Source organism: Boleophthalmus pectinirostris, unplaced genomic scaffold, assembly GCF_026225935.1.
Source record: "Boleophthalmus pectinirostris isolate CB_2022bp ecotype Guang Dong unplaced genomic scaffold, ASM2622593v1 HiC_scaffold_22, whole genome shotgun sequence".
Classification (NCBI taxonomy): Eukaryota; Metazoa; Chordata; class Actinopteri; order Gobiiformes; family Gobiidae; genus Boleophthalmus; species Boleophthalmus pectinirostris.
Genome location: NW_026571190.1, coordinates 38,785,430 through 38,798,834, shown reverse-complemented (window position 1 = coordinate 38,798,834; position 13,405 = coordinate 38,785,430). Strand labels below are relative to the sequence as shown.

Sequence of the window (13,405 nt, the reverse complement as noted above, 5' to 3'; positions counted from 1 at the left end):
AGGCAAAGCTCCAATACATACTTAACTTACTTTCAATACTCGGTAACGCTTTATAATAACTACACCTTATTTAGCCTTAATAAAGCATGAACAAAGACTTAATTAATAATGAGTCACGCTTAGTAACTACTTAATTACTGCCTTAATTAGCACTTAACTTGCACTTAATTGCCTGTGCTGTAAATAGTTACTCATAATTATTTCATACTTAATTACTCATGAACTAACCATTTGAACCAACCATTATATTTAAGTACAAATTTGAGCATTTATTAATGATTAATAAGCTATGAGAGACTGATTTACTAATAATGCAATGCAATGATAATTCCGGCAGCTGTTATCTGTTAGTTATGTCTTTTTGAGAGCTTTTCTAATGTGAATAAATCATTATGAGTAAGTAGTTACTAAGCATGACTCATTATTAACTAAGTCTTTGTTCATGCTTTATTAAGGCTAAATAAGGTGTAGTTATTATAAAGTGTTACCCAATACTCAAATTAACTGGTAATAATACAGGTCAGCAGTAGGGATGGGCACGATTAGTCGATTAATCGATAACTGAGCATTAAGATTTTCATTGATTATGTTCATTTTACTCGACAAACTGAATGTAGGTTTTGGTGCATAGCGTAGGGTGACAAAATGTCCGTTTTTTGTGTCCTGTCCTGGCCGTCCGTGATGCAAATGTCTGTGTTTTCGTTTCCTTTCATTGGGCCATTAAACTGAGCGTCTCTCGTGGCGCTCTGTAACTCAGAAAGAGCGAGCAGACACAGACAGTCGGTCAGTCTGCGACACGCCGAAGCACAAATGCACATTTAACGATGACTTGTACAAGAAATTCCCCGCTCTCTGTCCCGGTCGAGACAAGTGTGAGGCCATGTGCACAGTGTACAAAGCAGCACATATGTTTCGGTGTCCAGTGTCGGTGTCAGGAACCTCAAAGCACCAGGACACCGAAAAACATGAAAAAGCTTTGCCAGGTAAGAGTAGCTCAATGTCGATTACGAAGCCTCACCTCCCACCCCCCGTACGGTGTCCTGGTTAACAATAACAATAACAATAGAAGAGAGAACAACGGACTGTTAACGTCACATATGAACAGTTCTTCAGATAAACTATAACATAAACAACAGAACAGTTTAACAAACTCTCCATCTCACTCCAAATCACTAAACTCATTCAATTCTTCATCCTCGGTGTCACTTCTGAGCAACTCCTCGTCCTCCGGAGGTAAACAGAGCGCCGCTTCCTCTTCTGTGTCGCTGTCGTCAGACTCAGCATCAGTTCCAGTTAGAATTATTCCGGTCTTTCTGAATCCCGACAGGATGGTTTCGGTGTCACTGAAAGGTTGTATAGAGGATTTTTTAAGGGAAGAGAAATACAGCGACAGTCCTTTTTCAAATGTTGTGCATGTGTGACACCACCTTCCTCCTCCACAGCCTCAGTAGAAACATCTCCTCCTGCCTCTTTACTCCAGAAATCACACTTGTTTACATCCAGTGCGTGTTCAGAATCACTGTTGAAGTGACCTGTCTAGAAATAATTTAGTGACCGACGCATCAGTTTTTAGACCCTTCGTCTGCTTCAGTCGCACCATTACTGGAAGGAATGTCCAAGAATCACCTCAGTTTGGTTTTGCTCCTTTTCTCCTTCTGTTCGTCTTTCAGCGACCTCAAACTTTCTTTTGCGGTGAACTGGTCTTGGATTCTTTGTGCGAATTGCGTGAAAGCTACAGTTTAAAAAAGCCTCTAAGAACCGCCGCATGAACCACGTAATCCCCGCGCGCCGACGAGTCAATTACACTAGAAACGTAGGGAGTTTGATTGACAGTCTAACAGCCAATAGAAAATGAGGGAGCCTCGTTTTCTATTGGCTGATGTTTATCTGGCCTCACTACGTCCACAGCTGATAGATTTTCATTCTTTTTTTTTTTTGGTCATCATAATTACAAGGCTGCTGCATGTCTGTAATGGTATTTTAAACTTTCACTGACAGTGTGAAACTGAAAAAAAATCCTCCATACAACCTTGAAGTCCAGGCTTTGTCCATTCATCCAGTGACTTCAGGAAAGTTTCACGGTGCATCTAGCCTGATTCATCAGCCGGTTTCACTTTGTTTCACATCCTAGAAACCGTCTGACCTCGCAGCGTTAGGATTTGTTCACTCGACGGTAGGCAGGTACATTTTATCATTTAACCAATCGCTGCTATTTGGTTGTGACGTATGTAATGCACTGCTAACGTGGCTTTTCCCAAATCCCGTAGGAAGAAGGACAATAACGTCTTTCTCCTTGATAAAATTCACCAAACATTCTCTTTGTTCCGGCTTTAAATCCTCGATCTCAGGAATCATTGACAACACTGAATTCTATGGCTCTTCGCTGATTGGCTGGTACCCGAAGTCACTCTTCTTGGGTTTTTGCAAACTGTCTAGTGTATTCTGATTCCTGATCTAGTCGCTGGAGAGAAATGAAATTGAGTGGAGGCAGTAGGAGGCACCAGCTTCTTTCTGCTGCTCGATTATGTTTTTTTAAATTTCCTACAAGGAGAACTCAAATATACATTGAGTAATAATGTGTTTAATGCAGCGTTGCGCACATTTGTTTACATTTTACAGAAACAAAACTTAAAACCATATGGCACATTTGCATAAACTATAAGCTCTGAAATAAACAGCTCGCTCCTTGTGCGCTGATGCGGATCAGCTTCTGTCGGACTAAAGGACACGACTCAGTGGAATATGAGTGTTCTCTCTGTGACAGAGGGGTGTTCTGCTGATGGTGAGTCTGTTCTGTGTTTCTGTCGCGTTGGAGACTTTTCATGTGAAACTTTTCAGAGATTATACGTCTGCAGGTCAAACGCACAGACCAGGAGTGTCCAACTGAAATTCACAGAGGCCAAAATTAAAAACTGGGACTAAGTCATGGGCCAAACTAAATATTGATTGAAAAAAATTTATCAGCATCTGCATATTTTCTCATCAACATTTTTAATAAATAATGTTTCAGCTTCTGTCAGACTCCGCGAGGTTCCTGACTACAGTCGCCGTAACGCTTCAACAAACCATCAAGCGGTGCGGCTTTGTAGCTTACAAAAAAACATACTAAAACATTTTGACAGATTTTTGAGCGCCGTGTATCACATAAAATCGGTTCAAAGTCAGTAAACACAACCAGAAGTAATACATAAGGCGCACTGATGATTTTTGAGAAAATTAAAGTATTTTAAGTGCACCTTATGGTCCGAAAAATACGGTATTTGGACACAGTAGCTCACACATCACAATATAATTAAAAATAACAAAGAGTAAAAAAATAAAAATGGTAATAAAACCTTCTTAATATGTAGGAATAAGTGAGTGGTGTTAAATATGGCATAATTATGTAAACATTTATGTACAAATAAGTAAAAAACAACAGAAATATTGTAACATAAATACAGAATATCACAGTTATAAACAAGAGATTGTAAGAAAAAAGGATATGATGATTGACAGAAACATGTAATAGTTTGAAAAATAGATTACTGAACTCTTCCTCGCGTCGTTCCTCACTTCCGTTCGTGTTTCCGTCTCCGTCTCGCGTGTGCAGATCTCGTGTCAGGGCTCGTCTCCGTGCCGCCGTAATGATGGTGTCACAGAGCCTGGTTAGCCGTCACTCGCAGGATTTCCCCGGCGCGCGGCTCATGTTAAACACCGATGTTCGTCGTCTTTACACGCACGCGGGGAAATGGGCCTCGGCCGCAGCTGCTCACACAAACGCAGCGTAAACATCTCGACGCAGACGCGAGGAAGAGGAGCTGACAGATACAGAACGACGTCCGCAAATACACGAGACATGTTTGTGTAGAAGACTGACGAAGAGCTTGTTTAGAAGTTGTAAGAATTTCAGACACTGCCATTTAAACTGTGAAGACTTTATTTTATTTTACTGTTATTTCAACTTTGACAAGGCTGGTAGACCTAAAGATCAGAGTCCTGAACCGGGTCGGGTACTTGCAGAGTTGCTGAAATGGGCAGGTTTTAAAAGTTTTAATGTTTTTGGTGCATGTCCAGGATGTCTGTCGCCCTAGAAGCAAGTGCCATTTCCCGGTGTTTTCCTGAAACGAAGGCAGACCAGGCTGAGAGAGACTTGATTTATATATATTTATTACATAAAACCCGGAGGTCAACAGAAGTGATCGGTTCGGTGGCTGTGCTCCTGGTTTCGTTCTGGTTTAGACCTAGTTCAGTCCTGGTTTAGTCCTGGCGATCGACTCGGTTGGACGCGGTTGTCGGGGTGTAAATATTTATAATCCGTTAATGACATGGCGTAGGTTCAGTCCTGGTTTAGACCTGGTTTAGTCTTGGTTTAGACCTGGTTTACTGGTTTAGTCCTGGTTTAGTTTAGACCTGGTTTAGTCTGGTTTCTGGTTTGTTGTTTAGTCCTGGTTTAGACCTGGTTTAGTGTTTAGACCTGGTCTAGTCTGGTTTAGTCCTGGTTTACCTGGACCTGGTTTAGTCCTGGTTACCGTTTAGACCTGGTTTAGTCCTGTTTAGACCTGGTTTAGACCTGGTTTAGACCTGGTTTAGACTGGTTACCTTAGTTAGACCTGGTTTAGACCTGTTTAGTCCTGTTTAACTGTTTAGTCTGGTTTAGACCTGGTTTAGTCCTGGTTTAGACCTGGTTTAGTCCTGGTTTAGACCTGGTTAGACCTGGTTTAGTCTGGTTTAGTCCTGGTTTAGTCCTGGTTTAGACCTGGTTTAGTCTGGTTTAGAGCTGGTTTAGACCTGGTTTAGTCTGGTTTAGTCCTGGTTTTGGTTTAGACCTGGTTTCTGGTTTAGTTTAGACCTGGTTTGGTTTAGACCTGGTTTAGTCCTGGTTTAGACCTGGTTTAGTCCTGGTTTAGTCCTGGTTTAGTCTGGTTTAGAGCTGGTTTAGACCTGGTTTAGTCCTGGTTTAGTCCTGGTTTACCTGGTTTAGACCTGGTTTAGTTAGTCCTGGTTTAGACCTGGTTTCCTGGTTTAGTCCTGGTTTAGTCCTGGTTTAGACCTGGTTTAGTCTGGTTTAGCTGGTTTAGTCCTGGTTTAGACCTGGTTTAGACCTGGTTTAGACCTGGTTTAGACCTGGTTTAGTCCTGGTTTAGTCCTGGTTTAGTCCTGGTTTAGTCCTGGTTTACACCTGGATGAAATCTCCTGAAGTGGTTTTCACTTCACAGTTGTGCCTCAGGGTCGAGCAATGATAAAAGCAAAGGGTAAAAAGCAATTTTTAATTTTTTAAATTTTTTTTTAATTCTGAAACCGGTTAAGTTATTTTGAGTTTCTTTTGTTTGCTACATTCCACATGTGTCCATTAGTCCATAGTTTTGATGCTTTCACTGGAAAAATAAATAAAAATAGATAAATAAATAAATAAATATAAAAATCTAAAAAATAGGTAAGTTAAAATGACTTAAAATAAGATAATTTTGCTTTATTTGAGTCAGTTCAACTTGACAAGTCAAATAATCTACTAATGGAATAAGAGTGTTTTTCTTAATTCAAGCAAAATTAGATTTTGTTTCTTATTTTAAGTGTAAAAAGTTGTTTTCCTCATTAAGTACAAAAAGTCTTGTTCCATTGGTGGATAATTTTACTCAAATTATGATCAAACTTTCTTAATTCAAGTCATCTTAACTTTAAGATGATTAACTAGATTTAGTTTTTTGCAGTTAGTGTGATCTCTTGGTACAATATTATCACGATATGCATCTCACAGTACGATATTGACTGCGAATTTTTCTCGAGGCTGATTTAATTGTAGATAGGACGCTTTTTTGCTTTTAAAACACCCTGACAACTTTTTGGCGTGAATTATTTCCATCATAATCCCAAGAATTAAAGTCAAAAACATTTCTTCATATTGTCTGCGCTGAAATGAATCATGGGAAATGTAGTTCCTGATGTTTATTTAAAGGTTGTATAGAGGATTTTTTAAGGGAAGAGAAATAATTTTTCAAACGTTGTGCATGTGTGACACCACCTTCCTCCTCCACAGCCTCAGTAGAAACATCTCCTCCCGCCTCTTTACTCTAGAAATCACGTTTGTTTACATCCAGTTCAGAATTGCTGTTGAAGTGACCTGTCTAGAAATAATTTAGCGACCGACGCGTCAGTTTTTAGACCCTTCGTCTGCTTCAGTCGCGCCATCGCTGGAAGGAATCTCCAAAAATCACTTCAGTTTGTCTATGCTCCTTTTCTCCTTCTCTTCTTCTTTCAGCGACCTCAAAAACTGACTTTCTTTCGCGGCGAACTGGTCGTGGATTCTCGTCCGACGTCGCGACAAACTTTGTGCGAATTGCGACGAAGCTAAAGTTTGAGAAAACCTCTAAGAACCGCTGCATAAACCACATATTCCCAGTGAGTCAGTTACACAAGAAACGTATGACAACCTAACAGCCAATAGATAAAGAGGGAGCCTCGTTTTCTATTGGCTGATGTTTCTCTTGCCTCAACACGTCCACAGTTGATGGATTTTCATTCTTTTTTTTTTTTGGTCATCATAATTACAAAGCTGCTGCGTCTCTGTTATGGTATTTTAAACTTTCACTGACAATTTGAAACTAAAAAAAAATCCTCCATACCACCTTTAAGCAAAGAAACTCGTAATTCGATATGTATTGTGACGGTCCATGATATTATGGTGAGACTTTTGACGAACGATGGTTATTGTTAAATAGAAACATAAATGCAAAAGTGAGTAGAGTATAGTTTAGATAGGCCTTAGATCGACTCTTTTAATATGTCACTTATGCCTTTTTGATACTGATCCCTTAATCCGTCGTGGTCTTAACTTGGTTCTCTATCTCATCTGTTAATAATATTTACCCCGACCGCCATATTGTAACTTTAAATCCTCTTTTCTTGTGACAGTTTTTATCCCGACGTTGTGTATAAACCTTGATCCTCTTCTTCTGATTCTGCTTAAGCCTCGTAACCGTCTCCTCCCCTCTCTGTCCCCCCCCGTCTCCTCTTTATGTTTTCATCTGGATCATTAATACCGGCTGTGTCCTCCTCTCATCCTCCGTTGTTTTACCGCTCCATCCTTTCTTCTTCTTCCTCTTCCGCCCTCCTCCTCCTCCTCTTCTTCTTCTCGTCGGCACGTGGGGGTTTTGAACAGTCTTCTTCTTTTTCGCGCAGACCCCGCTCATGTTCACGGAGCAGATGCAGCAGGACGTGATCATGGTCCTCAAGTTTCCGTCCAACTCGCCGGTGGCTCACGTGGCGGCGAACACGCAGAGCGGCCTGAGCGCGCCCGCCATCATCACCGTCACCGCCAGCCGTCTGTTCGCCGTCAACAAGTGGCACGGGCTCGCAGGTAAGAGGGAGAAACAGACACATAAGTCGATTTTGCGCAATATGGGACCTTTAAGTTTGAGACTTCGCAAATGCATGGCAGGGATAGAGGGACTTTTGGTTTTGAAAGTCCTTTTTTTACTTCTTCTTCACTTTATAATAACTACACATTATTTAGCCTTATTAAAGCATGAATAAAGACTTAATTAATAATGAACAAAGACTTAATTAATAATGATTCACGCTTAGTAAATGCTTAATAAAGGATAATTCATCTTCACTTTAGAAAAACTCTCAAAAAGATTTAACAGATAACAGCTGCCTGAATTATCATTGCATTACATTATTAGTAAATCATTCTCTCGTAGTTTACTAATCATTAATAAATGCTCAAATGGTTAGTTCATGAGTAATTAAGTATGAAATAATTATGAGTAACTATTTACAGCACAGGCAGATTAAGTGCAAGTGCTAATTAAGGTAGTAATTAAGTAGTTACTAAGCGTGAATCATTATTAATTAAGTCTTTGTTCATCATTAATTAAGCCTTTGTTCATGCTTTATTAAGGCTAAATAAGGTGTAGTTATTATAAAGTGTTACCCTTCTTCTTTTTGCCAACAAATGGTACAAAAAGCATTTAAAGTCTTGATGATATAATATTGTTAAATTCGGTAACACTTTATAATAACTACACCTTATTTAGCCTTAATAAAGCATGAATAAAGACTTAATTAACAATGATTCACGCTTATTAACTGCTTAATTACTACCTGAATTAGCACTTAACTTTCACTTAATTCGCCTGTGCTGTAAATAGTTACTCATAAGTATTTCTTACTTAATTACTCATGAACTAACCATTTGCATGTTTACAAATGTATATTTAAGTACACATTTGAGCATTTATTAATGATTAGTAAGCCATGAGAGAATGATTTACTAGGAATGCATTATTGTTTCTCTGGAATTTGACCAACCTTAACAAATGTTTAATAAACACAATTACTCTTCACTTTAGAAAAGCTCCCAGAAAGACATAACTAACAGATAACAGCTGCTTGAATTATCATTGCATTACATTATTAGTAAATCATTCTCTTTAGCATTAATAAATGCTCAAATGTTACTTAAATATGCATTTGTGAACATGCAAATGGTTCATGAGTAATTAAGAAGTATTGAGTAACTATTTACAGCACAGGCGAATTAAGTGCAAGTTAAGTGCTAATTCGAGTAGTAATTAAGTAGTTACTAAGCGTGAATCATTATTAATTAAGCCTTTGTTCATGCTTTATTAAGGCTAAATAAGGTGTAGTTATTATAAAGTGTTACCTTAAATTCTAAAATTGCTTTCAAGGCTAGTAAAAATGCAAGTAAATAAATAAAACCACAATATATATTTATTATACAATTATTTTTTTTACTTTTATTTAACCACTTTAACAAGATCAACAGTTAATTTCTGAATATTTCACACTTCGAGGTCAATATTTTAAAAGTTCTCCTGTAGCAGCCTGTAGTTGCAGCTATAATTTTGACATTGAATCATATAAATCTGAAAACTTTAAAAACATGTGATTATGCGACACCGTTTTAACACATTTTGATTTAGTTATAGTGAAATTTGGATGTACTTTGACTAAATTAGAGTCCAGATAAGTGATTCTCCTTGGTCCGTGGTTGCTGTCCGGTGCTTAACGCCCTTCAGTCTCTGAGGACGGACGGTGATGGTCAGTGATGGACAGTGACGGGTCAAACGGCTGCGTTTGTCTCCAGATTTCTTTTATCAGACGAGACACACGGAGCAGCCAGCGTCAGGTCGTCTGTCCAGACCTGAACATCAGCCTTCAGTCCTCACACGTGTTTACTCTGCGTCACTTACTCTGAAAACACACCAGAGATCAGACTTAAAGAACAGACACTTCACAGGTTCTGATGATTCTCACGTCTACCTTAAGTTGGTAGAATAAAAGTTTTACACCAATCAAGAAGCAGCTTGTGAAGAAAAGTTGAAAAAAATTACAGGCATAGAACTTTAATCAAATCTGAAGGTGAACCCAAGATGGTGTTGTGTTGTTTTCAGTGGCCTGTGCTCATTGATAGTCAGTCTGGCGCCACCTAGTGCCTCCACTCAGTTTCATTTCTCTCCAGCGACTAGATCAGGAATCAGAATACACTAGACGGTTCACAAAAACCCCGGAAGTGTGAGTTCGGACACCAGCCAATCATCGAAGAGCCATATATTCTGTGTTTGGTAACGATTCCCGAGATCGAAGATTTAAAGCCGGAACAAAGAGAATGTTTGATGAATTTTATCAAGGGGAAAGACGTTATTGTCCTTCTTCCTACAGGATTTGGGAAAATCTTAATATACCAGTTAACCCCATTAGTGGTGCACAGTGTTGGGAAGGTGACTTTTAAAATGTTTTCCCCAACAGATTACAGATTACACACCTCAAAATGTAGTTTGTAACGTAATCCATTAAATTATTTAAAGTGAGTAATGTAATCTGAATACTTTGGGTTACTTGATTTGCTGTAGAGAAGAAAAGACGAGGAAGCGCAGCACGATTTAGTCCTGTTAAATCCTGTTTTAGGCCTGGTTCAGTCCTGGTTTAGACCTGGTTTAGACCTCGTTTTAGTCCTGGTTTAGACCTTGTTTAGACCTGGTTTATCCTGGTTTTAGTCCTGGTTTTAGTCCTGGTTTTAGTCCTGGTTTTAGTCCTGGTTTAGACCTGGTTTAGACCTGGTTTAGTCCTGGTTTAGTCCTGGTTTTAGTCCTGGTTTTAGTCCTGGTTTAGTCCTGGTTTAGACCTGGTTTAGTCCTGGTTTAATCCTGGTTTAGTCCTGGTTTATACCTGGTTTAGTCCTAGTTTAGACCTGGTTTAGACCTGGTTTAGGCCTGGTTTAGTCCTAGTTTAGACCTGGTTTAGACCTGGTTTAGTCCTGGTTTAGACCTGGTTTAGTCCTAGTTTAGACCTGGTTTAGACCTGGTTTAGACCTGGTTTAGTCCTAGTTTAGACCTGGTTTAGGCCTGGTTTAGTCCTAGTTTAGACCTGGTTTAGTCCTAGTTTAGACCTGGTTTAGTCCTGGTTTAGTCCTGGTTTAAACCTGGTTTAGTGTTCGGCAATGAGTGGAATTACCGAAAAAAAAAAAAAGGGATATAGCCCCAAAATGTGAAAACAGGAAAATACCTCTGTGTATCCATGTGTAATCCAAGTAACTGTAATCCAATTACCACTCACTGAAACAGTAACTGTAACTGAATACAGTTACTCATAATTTGTACTCTGATTACGTAACTCCAGTACATGTAATCTGTTACTCCCCGACACTGGTGGTGCATTACATACGTCACGACCAAATAACAGCGATTGGTTAAATAAAAAAAGTACTCGCCTACTGTCGAGTGAACGAATTCTAATGCTGCGAGGTCCAATGTTGTGAAAATAGAAAAGAATCCTACAAAATCTGACGCTTGTGAAAGTTGTCGATGTTTGAATTCCCAAAAAATGAATTGCTCCAAGGACGTAGGTTTGGTCTCAGCTTTGGTGTTGACATTATCAGCTTTAAAGGTGCACTGCACAACTTTTCTGATGGAGGGTGCTGCTAGTCTCCATGGAGATGTTGTTACTTTCCCTGGAATGTTCCATGACCCTCCACTAGAAGTGTTACGCAGTGTATCTGTAGGATATATTGGCCTGAGTCCAGTGTGCCGCTCTCTCCCCGCGCAGACGTGGCTGATGAGTCTAATTGGGATAATAAAGCTGACGTCGTCCCGTTCAGACACTCGGTTAATTGTGTGGATTTATGACGAGCTCCGTGAACAGAGCGACTAAAATAAATGTGCGTCATAAAAAAGAAAAATGGAGAGATGCAAATGAGCCTGTTGTTGTTGTCGCGTCGTGTCGTGGAGCGACGGTGACGGACGCACACGCGCACTCGCTCACGTTTACTACAGTATCATCCACTTTTAGCAACATCTTTATTAAAAAAAATTTTAATTTTGATTGCTAAAAGTATAATTGAGATGAAGAATGTGAGGTTTTCTAAATGGAATAACGTTATAAATTTATATCTCACATATTTCTGGAGCTGCTTACTTCATATTCATGTTGTTGTAAGGGATTTCAATTATTATTATTATTATTATTATTTATTTATTTTTATTTTTTTATTTATTTTATTTATTTATTATTATTATTTTTTTTATTATTATAAATTCCAGTTTAGGGGTCTGCAAAAATATAAAAATTTCAATATATCGTATTGTTTAATGTGATGATACAGTATCGATATCGTGGGCTGCTGTATCGATATATTGCCAAGAGTATTCTTTGGTATATTTTACTTTTTATTTTACAGTTTTGTTGCTTGTTTAGACGAAGGAAACTCATTTTTGCGACACATTTGACATTTTCATTGTTTTGATGATTAAAATGTTTGTGTTTCATATGAACTTTGCAGAAAAAGTGGTTTAACAAAGACTTTTAGTATCACAGCCATGATTTAGCCTTTATTTTTTATTGAACTGTATCGAATCCATTTGAAATATATCGTGTCAAATCGAAAGTGCACTGTATCGAGATATGTATCGTATCGCCAACTTCAGCTCTATTCACATTTCAGAAATCTTTCTCTGTATTTACATTACCAGTGAACCAGTGTTTTTACTACTTTCTACATTTTATACAAATATAATATGTGTAATTTAAAATATGTCTAATTTATATATATATAAATAAAGACTATTTCAAAAAGGTTTGTAGTGAAACAAAGTTGTGGATGAGTTTGCACTGAATTCGAATTGGTTAAAATGACCAAAATCAGCCCCACATATCGGTCCAAAAATATCGTCAGATTTGATCGGCCTTCAGTTTCCCTGGATCCTAAGACAATCAGTATCTGCGTCGACCATCAGTCTCTAATAACTTCCCTGTATGATGTGGGCAGACTTTGGGCAAAACTGAAAGCGTATCTTAGTTTCTGATGCTGTGACTTTGTGGTTCTGATTTCATATTCACTCATACATCTGTCATTTTCTTTCATTTTCTCTCCATGAGGCCTCAGCTTCTCAGTCTCACTCGTGTCTTCTCTTGTTTCAGCTCATCAGGGCTCCTCCTCCCAGGACCAGCACTACCAACTGCCCGTAGAAATCGACCCTCTCATCGGTAAGTCGCCTCACACCGTCACACTCTAACATCCCGCTCGCAAATCCAAAGAGCAGTGGAGGAAAGTTCAAAGCGAGGACTGAGCATGAGCTGAACAGTTGCAATTATTTTTAAGAAGAATAAACGTTTACATCAGGGTCACCAAACTTCTTTCTTTGGGGGCCACATTCTCTCTCCTGACTGTGATGGGGCCGGGGTCGGGTCGGTCGTGTAACAGAATTGTTTGACCCTGACGACGCAAATTAGATGATTTGAAAACTGTCACACTTTCTTTACATATCAGACAAACTGTAAAGTCCTCACACTGAACGAAAAAATAATTGGTCGTCCACTGTTCTTTGAAAACTTGGCGCACACTGTCAAGTTTTGTGTTGTGTGCGACTGTCACTGCTTGATTTCGAGTTTGTCAGATGACGAAATTCTGCAACAAATGTAAATACATCATTTAATTAAACTAGAAAAGCAGTCAGAGAGCGCAGACCTCCGCCAAGGACTACAGTCCCCCTCATATTAATTGTGTTTTCCATAAATATTTGTCTCGTATCTTTCAATTTGGAATATGAAAGAGGATCCCATTGTCCATCCCTGAGTCAAATTTCATGGGGTTTGGTCAATAATTAACCGAGATATTGAGAAACTAAATTTTTGGCCCCATTTACCACAATGTTAACAAAAATTTCAAAGTGATCCAGAATCCAGGATTTCTTCCGGATCAGCCCCAAAATGAAATCAGTTCTTCCTTTTCACATTTCCAACAAATCCTGAAAATTTCATCAAAATCGGTCCATAACGTTTTGAGTTATGTTGCTAACAGACAAACAAACAAACAAACGCCGGCAAAAACATAACCTCCTTGGCGGAGGTAATAAGAATATAAATACTTCATATATTTTTTTAATTGAAAAAATCAATACAAGAT

General features: G+C 38.8%; 1 protein-coding gene across 1 annotated transcript in view; it reads left to right on the top strand.

The window, feature by feature from the left end:
* The window catches only part of lrba (LPS responsive beige-like anchor protein), a 702,007-nt gene that overhangs the window by 637,460 nt on the left and 51,142 nt on the right, over positions 1–13,405 (top strand). The window contains 2 exon segments of the mRNA XM_055158186.1: positions 7,159–7,336; positions 12,421–12,486. Of these exon segments, the coding sequence (XP_055014161.1) occupies positions 7,159–7,336; positions 12,421–12,486 (244 nt within the window).